Below are 14,585 nucleotides of genomic sequence, written 5' to 3'. Positions count from 1 at the left end.
CATATGTGAGATAGAACACTCCTATTGTGGTCAGTTTGATTGACGTTATAGCCTATGATTAGTGTTGCCATAGTTTCCATGGTAATCTGGTAGTTATCAGATTGCCACACATTTCCTGATTTCTCAAACAATGTGTGTGTGTGTGTGTGCACCCTCTCATTCACTCGAGACTTAGTCTTGAAGCCTTATACATAAGTCTAGGGTCAACGCATGTGTGGCCATGATTTTGGTTGATTCTTGCTGCCATGCAAGGAGCAACTGGAGATTCGGGGTCTTGCTCAGTGACACTTTGACAGGAGGAGTTGGGGATCGAACCACCAACCTTGCAGTTACCCCTGAGCCACAACTGCCCCGTAGGTTTAAATAGGAAGGCAAACCCAAGATAATATATCCCATGTAACATGGTTCAGTCAATCCTATATTCTACAATTTCCACATCCTTTGAGTCTTGTACCACAATATGGGTCTCTAGTCAGGTGTGAAATAAGACAGACTCGAAAGAAGTCTGAAAGTAGTCATTGTAGAAACAACCAAACCCTATAGTTCTTGAAGAAAACAATGTTAACTGACTTATCACTAGATTGAAAATGTTTCACTATCTGTGAGGTACACACACACCAGGCCATGGATCACCTGATGGCAGAATGATGTTGTATAAGGGATTTGTGACTCATCATATCAGCCCAGCCATACATCCTTCAAATGGCTGCTTTGGCTTTCAGTAAGCCCTAACATCAAAATACCCAAGATGAATGTCATAAAAAGATTTACCTCAAAGAGAAAAACATATTGTTCAGATCCAAACAGGCCTTCATCTTCAATCAGGACATCAGGAATCATTTTTTATTAAATGTTAAATCCCCCCCAAAGCAGACCAAAGTAATGAGCTCCAAACAGCAAAGGAGTCGGGAGAAACAAAAGGGTTAATGACGCGGACCGGAGGACCAGCAGTCCTCCCGTGTGTAGCCTCTTTTCCACAGCCCTGCGAGGAAAGAGTGTCGGAGGGCAGGCGGGTGGCAACCACGCTGAGCAGCGAACAACGTATGCATTGATCGTCACTCCTTCCCAAACAACCAGGCAAATGCCGCAAAGTCCTGAGAAACTGCGAACTGGAGAACACAGAGAGGCTCTGTGAGAGATGTCGTTCATCCAGCACTTCTCGGGTTATCACTTATCGCCGCGGAGGTTAACTCGCGGATGAGGCTGAGAAACGGATGTGCATCGTAAGAGTCCAATCGGCCGAGTCCACAGCCTGCGAGTTAATGGACGATTCCTTGGAGAGGGCAATTTGGTGAATGGCAAACGTAGATGGTTTCATCATGCCCAACACAACATCGCCAATGGAAACCATTTTGAGACTCTTATCCCCCCCCCCCCCCTCTACATATTATTTTCACAGAGACCATGACGCTGAGTGCCACTTTAGTAAAAAGGCCGATGCTTTAAATATGCGGAGCGGCATGCTCTCCAAGAAATGACAATCTTATCTGCAGACTCGATACAGTGCGTTTCAGACAAATCATCTCAATTATTGAATAGGCGGTTCTACAAAACAGAACATTGAACACAAAGAAAACATCATAAACCATGCACCCTGGGTGGGTCACAGCACCCAACTTGGGCTGCCATACTAAGAAGGATCCGTGTGCTTGCATGCCTACATCCTTCATGTACGTTGTCTTTTTTAACATTTTTATTATATATTTCAAATTCCTGATCCAGTTTAAAAGCGTTACGGGTGATTAACAATGGGAAATGTGCTTTCGAAAAGGCAGTCTGTAGATAACCTTCTAGAAAGCTCCAACGTCCCCTGACTCCACCAGGCAGAACCATCACCCCTCTCTGTAAAGAAAATGGCATCCTGGAGCAAAAAAAAAAAAAACACGGTGAGAGAAGTCCACGGACTGGACCTCCCGAGGCCTCAGAAGATGTGCTTGAGGTGCTTGATGCCGTAGGTCTTGAAGAACACCAGCAGGATGAGGGTCCACAGGCCCAGGATGAAGCCATCTGGAGGGTGCCAGTCTCTGAGCCTGGGCTTCTGAGGGAGGAGGAGATGGGTCAGGCACAGTGTGGTCGGCCGGCTCGTATTCAGGCCATGGCTAATGCCGTTTGCACACACACACACACTCACATGGATACACACACACACACACACACACAGCATTCACACCCACACACACATAAGCTGAAGTGAGTGGTAAGCTCATCAGTACACCTCCCCTGTCTGTGTTTGCCAATGCCCTGCCACATCATCACTTTGTGTATGATTATACTTTTAAATTTTTCCCTCGTATTAAACATGCATCGCCAGGAACACATTTATATGCTAATGCAGGGGAGAATATTCTGTGGAGAGGCCAGATTTAACCTCTAAAAATCTTCCTAACTCTTGTTGTACAACCGTGGAGGGGATGAGACCTAATGACAGGCATCCTTTGTTGTGGTTTTGGATGTTGTTGTCGTACACAACTCCTCCACAAGCTGCTACTGACGAGGACCAGAGTCAGGCCAAGAAAGGGACAGTCTGAATTATTCACTAAGAGGAGCACACCATATACTGCTGTCATAATCGCACATGCACCAGTGCCCCATGCACACGCGCACACACACTGACCAGACTGCAGGACCTCAGCTCAGGGTCATAACTGACATCCAGTGTTGCACAACCTCACAGAAATGTTGGGATTACAGGACCACTGACTACAGTTTAAGCCCCATGTTTAATGCTTGTACATGTCTGAATGCCGCACTTGTGTTTTTCCTCAATCAAGTTGGAGGTGAGTTGAGGGGAGGGGAGAGGACGGGAGGTGAGGGAGTCGCCAATCAGACAGTCAGGCCTGGGGGGCTGGGTCAGAGGACATGTGAATGGATGTAGGTTCGGGAAGGGGGAGGGGGGGGGGGACGGGGAAGCTGATTAGACCTGAGAGGGAGTGTGTGCCACCCAAGGATGGTTGACCTCCATGACAATGGAATGCAGGAGGTGTGGATGTGTGTGTGTGTGCGTGTGTGTGTGGATGTGTGTGTGTGCCCCCTCGGGAGTGGAAAAGCAGAGGGAGATGGATGGGCTAAGACAGGGGGCCGAGTCAGCAGACAAGGGAGAGAGGAGAACATATGTCAGATAGAGGGAAAGACAAGAAGAAGGAGAGAGAGAGAAAACAAAAAGTGGAGAAGTAGTTTCTCTTCACAGCTCTACAATTTCTAGCTTCCAAAATGACAGAAAGCCAAATTTAACTCGACTTCTCTGCCTTTCTGTGTGAGGTCAGTGGTGCGTATTCAGGACATTACTAAAAGCCATCAATTGCAGCCTATCTGATTGATTAAAAGTAATTAACAGAGCCATGCAGTGTTAATGGTCATTTAGGGAGGCTGGAGAGCCTGCCAACCTATAGACCTTCAAGGTCACACCCGGCCATTTTGACTAAATTACCCAAATACACTCTGCATGCTCTACCTATTCTTGTGGTTCCAGTCCTTGGCACACACTATCCTATAATATTTGCAGGTTACTTTGATGCTATTGGTAATTGAGTATGTACTGCTGAATACTCATAACATCAACTCCTCTGAGCGCTGGGGCAACTGCACTGCGAGGGGGAAGAAACACTTATTCGTTTCCACCATTCTGTGTTTCCAATTCTCCACAGCCATATGGTGTGGCGTCAAAGTTGGCAGGGGAACAAAATAACAATTTGACGCCAGGGACAAGGAATCATCATTGCGAAGATCCCCCCTCTCCCCCCCCCCCCCCCCCCCCCCCCCACACACCAAAAAAAAAAGAGAGAGAGAGACAGAGAAAGAGAGAGATCGAGAAAGAAAAAATAATCAACGAGGGAGCTAGAATTCCACACCTTTTCCTCAGAGCGTGTTGTGATTGGGTTATGGTGTTATGATGCATGGTTGTACGGGGAAATGGCATGTATATGTATGTGTGTGTGTGTGTGTGTGTGTGTGTGTGTGTGGGAGGGGGCTCACCTAGTCTCGAGACAGCTGCCACAGGGGACAGCACATTAATCAACCCCTCACTCACACACTGGGGAGACAGTTTAGAAACCCTGGCCATTGCTGCACAGCCTCACATACACACCGACTATCAGATCACTTTTCTATTAGGTTGGAGAAAAGCCGTGGTCTAGTGGCTCTCTGGGTAGAGTGAATAAACATGGATGACTGGCTGAATGACAACAGTGGTCTTGGGAACATGAGGAGACAGCTAGGTTAGAAGCAATGCAATCACTGCCTTCTCTTTTCCTACTGAAATAAAAGTAAAATTCATCACGTTTCTATCCTACTTTTGCATCCAATATCTTGAATCAGTTTGTTCTCGCAAATAAAGGACTTTAGAAGGACATTATTTGGGTTATTAAGTGTTGTGGGCTCCAGTCAGACCTAGCCTGTGGCGGGATGCAGGTTCTGGCACCACTGTGGAGATCGACTGGGTGGTGGAAGACAAGTCAACCTGGGCTCTTATTGGCTCCCATTCTCATGCCAGCAGGGGCAGAGCCTCCTTCCTGATAGTCAACCAGAAGATGAGTGTGGGAAGTCTGCACTCTTAGTAGCAGCTACTCTTAGTATCAGTCACTCTTGCTAAACCTAGACATGACTTTGTCGGCTTGTCTGCTTCTAACATTGTTATGTTTGTCTGGAAGAGACCATCTGGAAGAATCACTAGCAGGAAGCTAAGTTCATTTGGAGGTTTACCAAGCAACACTATTCAACATAAAGTACGTCTTTCCATTTGGAGATGAAGAGGGGTTAGTTGTGTAGGCAGTTGTCTGTCATCTAAAGAACTCAATTTGCTTTCAGATGGGGAGCCCAGTTCTATTAACACACACCTACAAATCTGTTCTGTCAAATTTCACGCTGTCCCACCGACGCATACAAGACGTTCGCATTTCACAAACACGCAGCCGTTTCCATGGTAGCAGCGCAAACACCACTGCTCGCATGTAACTGCATGTTCTGTTTCAGGAGGGGACGGGGGGGCGATACAGCTGCCCCTCTTTCTCTCTCACACACGCACACTCCAATCCTAAGTGGAATCCTAAGTAGCACAATAGGCACAGCGTGCTTTTCACAGTCAGGAACACGTTCGGTACATAGCACGGTTAGATAAACAGAGCGGGGGGGGGGGGGGGGGGGGGGGGGGTTGCTGAGGTCTGGGAGTGGAGCAGACTGTTTTTGGGAGCAAAAATAACTCCCCTCCCGCGCTTCTCTTAACGAGCTCCGAGAAGCAGGTCCCTCACCTGATGGATGATCTCAGCCACGGGGAGCTGGTCCACGTAGGCGTGGCTCTCCGTCTGCGGCTCGGCGTACCTGCGGACAGGAGGAACGTTAGAACCGTCTCACCCTCTGACGCCGTCCCCGCCCACGGGGACCGGGGGGGTGGGGGGGCGACAGTCCTCTGTCACACAAGCCAGATGGTGGAGAGTGAACGACTGCATGTCACAGCTGGCTCTATGGTGCGCGTGACATGAACCCACGTTGACACCCCCCCACACACACACACACCACCCCACCCCCACACCCGAGATGAAGCAACAGGAGGTAACTGGGAAACCGTTTAATTTGCAAAAGAGAACCAGTGTGTCAGGAGGAATGCTGCGATGGTGTGAGAATATGTGTGTGTTTAGGAGTGAGCAATTATGCGAGATCAACAACTCTTTAACACTTCTCCACGCCAGCGCTCCTGCAGCTGTACTCTACCAGCATCACAGGTAGGAGGGGTCTCAGTGCCGCTCACTGGGCCTCCTGTACCCCTCCTCCCCCGCTCTGCTGTTCTGCTATGTCCGAGTGTCCGCCAACCGGAATAGAAACCCACCGGGGCCCACAGACGAGGCCCGGCAGAGAGGCCTCCCGCTGGGCCTCAGGCTCACGGTTGGGAGGGTGGGATCCATGATCCAGGGCCGGGGCTCCGAGCTGCTCTCTGTGACCGGAGAGGGCTTCCAGTTTCATTCAGGCTCACTCCACGCCCCCGTGAGGACTTCTCCATCTCCCAGTTTACCAACTGAGCTCAAATGGGTCTGACCCCAATTTCCTTTCATAAGATACCTGTTACGTTAATGGCCCCAATTTATTTTCAGAACAGACCCGAGAATTTACTGTAATCGGGATGAAGTCCGTGAACATTGAGCCTTTCATTCAGTTTATTTCACAAGATGACACTTTGTTCCGATTTTATAGCTTCCCCGTCATTCTAATTAACTTCGGGCTTTGCATACTGAACGGTCAACAGGCACCTATGGCCCTGAGATGACTTACTATGCAATCTCATTTAAGTGTTAAGCCTACATATAATGAAAGGGATGGGGGGGGGGGGTCTATTAAAATGTCCTCTGCAACGAATGTAATTCACTTAATGGCTCACAGAAAAATTGCTGTTTGGAAATGGGAGAGAGTTAGAGGGGAGGAAGAGGGGAGAGGGGAGGGGGAGATAGAGGGTGAGGGAAAGAAGGAGAGAGAGAGAAAAAGCTAGAAAGCGGTGTCTACTGATTCTTATTCACTAGTCTGAGAGGTTCACCGAGGTACATAGTGAATTAGAGCTGCTCTACATTCCATCACTGCTGGCTTGCTGGGTCATCTGAAGCTGTAAGCCTGTCCTGTACTGTGAGAGCGTCGGGGGAATGTCATATCCTGTGTTAGAAACACTACTTTTACAAATCCCCTAAGGAAATCTCTTTTAGTTTCTTTTTTATCATCCAAAAGCTATTGTTTGGAAACGGATGATTTCATCTGATTAGACACGGTCAAAGTGTCTTACTTAAACTAATGAGAGGTGACATACAGTAACTTCAGTTCTGACCTTTACATTGGCAGACTATTAAGAAGGACAGCTATTATTAGTGGGATCATTTTGTATATTTTACAATCACAATGATAAGGCCTATTTGATGTTCAAATACATCAAATTCTAAAATAGATAATGGATTCCTTTAATGGTATGAAGTAGGGAAACACTCAACCCCCCCCCGCTTCATTAACTGAGATGCGTCAGAATCTGTTCAGCAAAAGCTTGGGCGACGTGCTGTGTTAGCGCTAATCAATAATAAAGTAATAGGGAGGGGTTAGCGGGAGAAACCCTTTGTATCTGTCTACCCCGAGGCCAAAGCAGCAATGTCTAACTCAAATGTAGAATGCCAATTAGCTGTAATTAGTCATTAGCATCCAACCGTATCAGATTATTTGACTATGGCCACACAGTGTTGCAATTAAGCCTGTTTAATTAAAAGGATGCGACGTAATCCTAAACCAGTTGTCATTTATTTTCATAAAGGGCGTGATTGAAAAGCAATTTATAACAAATGTAGCGAAGTATTTGGATCCATCATTTACACTACTTGTTTGCCCTTAGTTTTTTGCAATTCCCAGTAAAAGTCTTTATATGTATAGTGGGGATTAGTGTATTCTGATATTCCACTCAACAGGGCAGAGAATATTCTTTCAAATGAGAAACACCTCTAGTGCCATCTAGTGGTCGAGTCATGTTATCACAGCATGGGTGCACTTGCTGGTTGGGGTACTAAACTACACTTTTGTTAAGTGAAAAAGGTGCATTCAGTCCATTCCCCTCAATGTTACAACCTTACTGCCCCCTTTGTGATGAGATTAAGAACATTTTTTCTATTTTAAATCAATTAAGTTGCAACACTGTGTGGCTATTCAAATAAGCTGATACCATTTGTGTTACTGAAGTATATAGGTTTAGCTGAAAACTGAAGCCACAATGGAAATCTATGTATGACCTAATTGTAAGTACAACTACAGTACATGCCATGTTAAGACCAAAACTAAATGACACAGGACAAGCCATCAATCCCAAATACGCCACACAGTATGTCTAACAGTTACGGGTGCTTTCACATTGACTGACCTCATTTCTCTCGCAAGGTGACCGTAATGACCAACATAGCTTTACTTCCCACTACTGTAAGCACTAATGACACAAGAAGAATACTTCCATACCTCTAATGGGAGCGAATCACAAAGGTCCTCTAATGTGAAAATCCATCTTCCCTTCCTGCTATAAAACGGGCAAAGGATAATCAAGGCTCACTTAGCAAGGTATGTCTCTGGTGCTCGAAAGCCTATTCATAGGTTATAATCAATAATACTAAATATCAATCTTCGAAAATCTTCCACTTCTCATTGGTCGGAGGCTGCCTTGTCCTTCTGGATGTCAATTATGAAGAGATTAACATTCATCATGTAAATGGAGCCCAGTGATGACGGGGTAGTAAAGGTCACCAGAGAGAAGAGGAAGGGGGCCTTACTTCTTCTCCTCCGCCACCTTCTCGATGGGAGAGGGGAGGTGGACCGTCTCCATGGTGATCTCCACTTTGCGAACGCTGCCGAAGAAGTCGGTGATGAGGACGCTCCCCGGGTCACGCAGGAACAGGTCGGTACGGTGGCCCGGAGTGGACACACACTGGCTTTTTGGACACACTTTGAACTGTTTGAAAACACACGCAAAATTCAAATATACAGCATGGAGAATGTGACACATTTTGACACGTCAACAACTTATATTGCTAACTTGTCAACAGGTGCTTGGGGTTGACAAAAATATTGAACAGTTAAGTGGTCAAAAGATGCAGGGTGATTAGCACAACTGTGCTAATGTGTTAGTAGAAGGCAGTTAGTGTCTGTTCTAGTTGGTCACTGTGTGTCAACGATATCAGACATGCTGCGGGCCTGAGGGGGTCTGGGGGACAGTCCCAATCTCTTCAGATGACAGCCATCTAACTGCAGTGAGGTTTGTGCAAGAGATGAAATTGATCAATGAGCTGGGTTTAAATTCTCATTGTCTTTCAATGGAAAGAATCGTAGAAATTATAACCCAATGTAACCAAGTTGAATGGGTTAAAACAAAAACATTTTAAAGGTACAATAGGTAAGATAAAATAAATATATAAAAAAAAAAGAAGAACGTTTTTCCCCCTCTATAATAATGTTGTGTCAGCTAATGAGGCCCTCTGGGAGTTGCTTTGCAACACGAACAGCTCAGCACCAGTGAAATGTCAATTTCTAATTTTGGAGTGGCCCACCACTTTCCAGCCAATTTTGTTTCAGCAATCCTGTTACAGCCAATTGCCTTAAGCGAGGTGGGCCTTCCTCCGTGGCTCATTTTGTGAAACCCCTGTCAATCAAACCTCGAGCTGGAGGAAGGCGAGGAGGTTCTGACAAAACTTGGATGCGGTAGGGCATTGTTCCTATATTTGTTATTTGATAACGTTTGTTGCAGCTGTAGGTTTAAATTTGTGACGGACAAAATAACATGACACTGCTAAGCTAAATCCTCAAGCAACACCATCTTTAATCTAACAACAAAGTATCGAAGCAAATTAGAGAGGAACATTTTCCCTTGTGGTCCTTCAAAGTGCCACTTTGTTACGAGAGATAAAGAATTCTCTTTATTTATTTTTTTAAACCGAGAGCAAAATCCATAATATTGATCCTTAATGCTGAAAAATAGAGCTTGCAATAAAAAGCACATCTTTTTGAAACTAGAAAAAAAAAAAAAAAAAAAAAAAACTAAAGGAAAAAAAGGACTCTACGCATTAGTGGGAGCTCATCGATCTGAGTCCCTGGAAGAGCAATAAGCACAAAGAACGGGGACAGAGGCATCTGATCGAATCCCCTGCAGGGTTGTGGACACCAGGAGGGGGTGGTCAGAGGCCCAGAAGGGAGATGAAAGGAGGACGTGGCAGAGACCTATCCCTAACGCAGGGGGCTGTGGGGCAAGGGGTACCCCCCCCCCCCCCCTCCCCCGGGGCCCAGCAGGCATGTCAAAGACCCTGAGCCTCAGCTGGATTAGCCTGTCTGTTTCAAGTGTCCGTGAAAGAAAAGCACACACCAAGGCTTTCATCTTGGTCTGGTGTGTGTGTGTGTGTGTGTGTGTGTGTGTGTTGGGGGCACAGCTACAGGATGAGAGGAGAGAAAGTTAGTGGAAAGTGAAGAAAGTTTGGCAGATAGTGAAGAGAAAATAAAGAAGGGTGGAGAGTTTTAAAGCTGAGTCACAGGAAGTACCAAATCATACGGTGTTCTTCGGAAAACCCCATGGTATTACATGTTCAGTTTTAAGATTGCGCACACAATATAAGATTTCATCTGCATTGTACTTGCATACAATACACATAAAGGATTACAGATACACTGTATGTCTATTCCCTTTCTCTCTCTCTCACACACACACACACACACTCTCTCACCAGGTCATTCATGTTGGTGGTGCTGGCAGGGTGAATGTCCTCCAGGAACTCCAGCAGGTAGAAAGTGTAGCGGTCCATCAGGTGAACCCCTATGGCCAAGTCCGGCTGGTGCTGGGGTGGGGGAAAAGAGAGAGAGGGGGGGACGGGGGGGGGGGGGGGGACGGACAGGGGAAGAGAGATCGTTTTCGAAGGGTGACGTGGAGAAGCGGGACACAGAAGACAGGTGCAGGAACACCACAGTCGTTTAGCCTTTCACGTGTCTCGTTAAAGCGCGGCTACAAGGGCTCTGAAGTTGAAAAGGTCACTGCTGTCAGGATTTCCTACCATCTAAGGGGGGTTCAGGGAGGAGGGGTGTGTTGGTACTCACAGACAGGGAGTCCTCTCCCACCTGGCTGCTGGCCAGGGCCATCAGGTTGGGGGAGTAGAACCTCTCGTACATGGACGCCCCCTGGCAGGTGTCGATGATGAACAGCAGCTCGCTGTACCTGGACGGCGAGGGCACAGGCAGAGATCCTCCCGTGAACACGCTGGCACGCCGCAGAGGGCGCACGCACGCGCGCACGAGACGAGGGGCGACGACACGACAAACAGGCTCGCATCCTTCTGCTTTGAATAGCAGTTGCCATGGAGACCAGGAGAAGCCTGCTGCTCTCGTTCACTCCACCACCATTACCCCCTAACCACCCCCCCCCCCCCTGTCCCCATCCCTCCCTTCCGCCAACCCCTCCACCTCCTTCCTTCTATTGAAAGGGGAATTTTAATGCAACTTCCTTCTTCCATCCATCATGACAGGCATTAGAAAGCACTTACACCAATCACTCTCTCCCTCTCCCTCTAGAGGGAGGAGAGAGAGAAAGAGAGAGAGAGCGAGATGAGAGAACCAGGGGCTGAACAAAGGACCAATTGGTCAGGAGAGAGGACAAAGTTGCCCAGGCAGCCAGAGCTTGGCAGATCAAGCCTGCAATTACTGCATCAGTGACAAGTCTGGTGTCACAAAGCTGTCCTATGTCATAGGCTGGCCTGACTCCTCAGACAGAGGCTCTCTCCTGTCATAGATCTAGAACATTACAGAGGGGGCTGGAGACGGGAGATCTAGCCTACTCCCTCCTTGCGACTTTGCTAATGAATAGCCATGTCCACACTACTAAACATACCATCTGCCCATTAGAAAATAGTAATTTAGTTATTAGAGACTTCTTCCAGTACCTTTCATTATGGATATTAGCTGTTTCTCCTGGGTGGTATTCCCATAGAGTTCCATACGAAGTTAGTAGAGAAAACAGGGCTGGGGTGGTTCACACCTAAGGTTTAATTCCAGTAGCAAGAGAATTATAGTTTGATAATAGCTTGCCATCTCAGACCCTTGATAACACTGAATGAATCACTGGAATGATAAAATACATGAATGAGTAAAACTTTCAAACTGTGTTTAAACGTTGTTAATACTGGATGTGATGTGGACAGGTATAAATGGTGCTGTAGGTCTTGAAAACAGGACGTGCTATTCTCTCTTTTGAAGGGTAGGTGATATTGTTGGAATTAATTCCCTGGCCATCAGCCCAGCTGGTGTTGTCCTCATAGTTTACCTTCAGTAATTATAACAGTCTGTTACTGTCATGGGAAAAAAACCAAGGCAAACCAACGCAATAAAATTATACTCCACAGAGCAAGTACGATTACCTGAAAAGTCACAATGCCCCCATGCTGTTCAATTTGTTTTGTCTATTATAACGTTTAAGAATCAGAGCAAAAAAAACAGAGGGGGGGGGGGGGGTTCAACTGGGTTCCAGCTTTTCGCATGACGCCATACGGATCTGTGAAGATGTGAACCCATCGAGGTAAGGACAGCAGATAGCAGCAGCAGTTACATGACCAGAAAACACACTGATGTGTGTCAGTTTGCTGGTCTAACACCTGGGATGCTGACAGTGACAGAGAACCACACACATCCTGTATGTGCCTCTCTATCTCCAACGTTACCTTCTCTTCTGCCACATTTGCTCGAAGGCGTCAGCTAGCTCCACGTTACTTATCTCCTCAGAGTCCTGGAACTTCAAGAAGCCGTTCCCTCCATGGCCTGAAAGCACAAGGACACAGGGATTAAGAAGGTGTGAAGAGAATGCCTGGTGTTTGAGGAGAGTCTACAGGTAGAGAGGACAGTACCGGTTAGGTATATGAGGATGTTGCTGTGGTCATCTGAGAGTAGTCTTTTGGACCTGGGGGTGCTTGGAGGCAGTCTACCCGTGAGAACACGGAGAAAGTTTTCCACAGTGACCTGGGAAGGAGGATGGTGTTCAGACTGAAATCCCTAATCAGGTTTACATTCAATCTAAACTAACTAATTCAGGATGACAAACAGGATGACTCTTAAGACTCAGCTCCGACGCAACCACCAAGAACAACAATCAATGACAAAACAATCTATTGCTTGCTGTAAAAAGAAACACTGTTCTGTGTTTCATACCCATATATTGGCAATGAATGTGTTGGAAATGTGGATATTTTGCTTTTTCCCTAATCAGTGTTTGTATTATTATTTGAGTGTTATTAATAGAGGTATTAAAAACCATCTTGCACATCACTGCAGTATGATGACTATGATGTGTTCCTGTCAAGTAACCTGTAAAAACCAACATGTAGGAGAGGTAAATATTAAAAAACAAACTGATAATCCACTGAAAAGCCTGTTATTTTTTTGGGGGGGAGGGGTGATCAGTAACAAAGCACTTTTGTGTCTGTGGTATCAAAGTCATTTCCCGTTACACACTGAAGGTAAACACTGGTCAGCCTCAGTAAGGACACACATTCTAAGGATGGTGTGACAACCGCAGGCTCACCTCGTAACCACGGTAATCCACCTCCACATCATCCCCGTACACATTCAGCTCCATGTTCTTGTGGCTGAACACAGTGGCTGGCTTAGGGTTTCTATGATTACAGGCCATGTCGTCTGCCAGCATCAGAACAATGTGACTGGTAGACAGGAAGAGAGGGACGAGGGACTTTTATTATTTTGTTTGCTTTGTAGTTATTTAAAATGTGTATTTATTGTACACTGAAGGACAGCAGCACACAGCAGTTTGTCAGGTGGACATCAACAAGACAAACCTGTCTGGGATGCCAAGTCGCTTGACACTTCTATACACGGATAGTGTGTTGGCAACATGACGGTAGTTGAACCAGAATCTGGATGTGCAAACCTAGGGTACAAGTAATACACCCTTATGCTCATTTTTGCAGTACAGCTGGTGAAGAAATACCAAATGTGTATTTTGTATTATAAAGAATATGACATACTATCTCAGGATGTCTACATAATTATGATGATAAGCAACACAGTCCTGTGTAAGGCCTTCATACTCACCAGTACTGCCCAGTTGTTTGTATGATCACTGCTGAAGAATTGGCCAGCTTTGGCCTTCATTAAGAAAACAAAGGATAGGGTGTTAGGATAAATACCTAACTAGCCGATGTCAAACTTTGTTAGATTTTACTAGCGTAGCCCAATACTATAAGGATAACTCTGACCTTTACGCTTTATGTGAGCATGCGCAGTAGGACTTGTAAAAATTCGACGGGTGTAATAATGTTAAGACACCTGTACCTGTGTCCTATCACTTTGGCTCTACACCAGAACCTGTTACCAGCAGGTACTGCATTTGCGCACAACAAGGGGAAGGTTAGCCCTATATATTTGCGTAGTAATCTGATAAGGTAGCAAAACATGGCAGAATACCAGCTAAAAGATGTGCATCTCACCGGAAGAGGAGACAGATAGCTACTATGGCTTAAATCAATATACAAGATAAGGCAAGCAATCTGGACGTCATAAGGATGGGGACTAGCTCTAGATAGCTAGCATACAGGTTCAATTGACATACAAAACGACGCATAAGACATTTATATTATAGAGAGATTCGGATGTAAATGATCAAATCTGCATTACCTCAAATGTATTACTTTCCACAAATGCATGGAATAAAACAAACGTTAAAATTGTTAATACTTTCAGAGAGCAGCAGCTAGCCATGATGATAAGGAAGAGCTGTCACTGGCTCCACCTAACAGTATTTCCGGTTACTATCAAAATAAAAGTCCAGTAATTTAGAAACTTCAGTGGGTGTATTCTTCTAGATATCGTGAAACTAAACCTAACAGCGGTCTATGCCTTTTTCAAATGGTATTAGAAAAATTGCTCACTGTAAGTGCTGATGTTTTCTGTAACCTAAGGCACTGTATATTTTAGTTTTAGATTTGGAGAAATGTGCTTTCCATTTTGTTCATTGCAATTTAGAGAATTTGCTCGCTCATCGGCGCGCTGTAGCATGACTCTTTTTTGAGTCAAAAATTCCAATCTCAATTCCAGTCTTGTGGTTCCAG

General features: G+C 45.8%; 1 protein-coding gene across 1 annotated transcript; it reads right to left on the bottom strand.

Annotated features, from left to right (window-relative positions):
- Positions 1–816: 816 nt before the first annotated feature.
- pigk (phosphatidylinositol glycan anchor biosynthesis, class K) lies at positions 817–14,263 on the bottom strand. Its single transcript, XM_067253467.1, has 11 exons — positions 14,152–14,263; positions 13,570–13,623; positions 13,314–13,405; positions 13,043–13,178; positions 12,369–12,480; positions 12,186–12,282; positions 10,573–10,690; positions 10,206–10,316; positions 8,268–8,446; positions 5,244–5,313; positions 817–2,038 (listed from the first exon to the last, which is right to left on the bottom strand). Exons 1-11 carry the CDS (start codon positions 14,233–14,235, stop codon positions 1,922–1,924), a joined length of 1,170 nt encoding a protein of 389 aa, XP_067109568.1. The 5' UTR covers positions 14,236–14,263; the 3' UTR covers positions 817–1,921.
- Positions 14,264–14,585: the final 322 nt, after the last annotated feature.

The sequence above is a fragment of the Osmerus mordax genome, chromosome 16 (assembly GCF_038355195.1).
Source record: "Osmerus mordax isolate fOsmMor3 chromosome 16, fOsmMor3.pri, whole genome shotgun sequence".
Taxonomy (NCBI): Eukaryota; Metazoa; Chordata; class Actinopteri; order Osmeriformes; family Osmeridae; genus Osmerus; species Osmerus mordax.
The sequence above is the reverse complement of the archived record's forward strand: the minus strand, read 5'-3'. Positions and strand labels throughout refer to the sequence as shown.

What these genes read in the sequence shown, in the direction of transcription:
- pigk (XM_067253467.1), bottom strand. Translation starts at nt 14,235, where the DNA reads ATGGCTAGCTGCTGCTCTCTGAAAGTATTAACAATTTTAACGTTTGTT. An exon ending in TGGAAAGTAATACATTTGAG is followed by an intron (nt 13,624 to 14,151) that starts GTAATGCAGATT and finishes TTCTTAATGAAG; the next exon opens with GCCAAAGCTGGCCAATTCTT. An exon ending in TGGGAGAGGACTCCCTGTCT is followed by an intron (nt 10,317 to 10,572) that starts GTGAGTACCAAC and finishes CCCCCACCCCAG; the next exon opens with CACCAGCCGGACTTGGCCAT.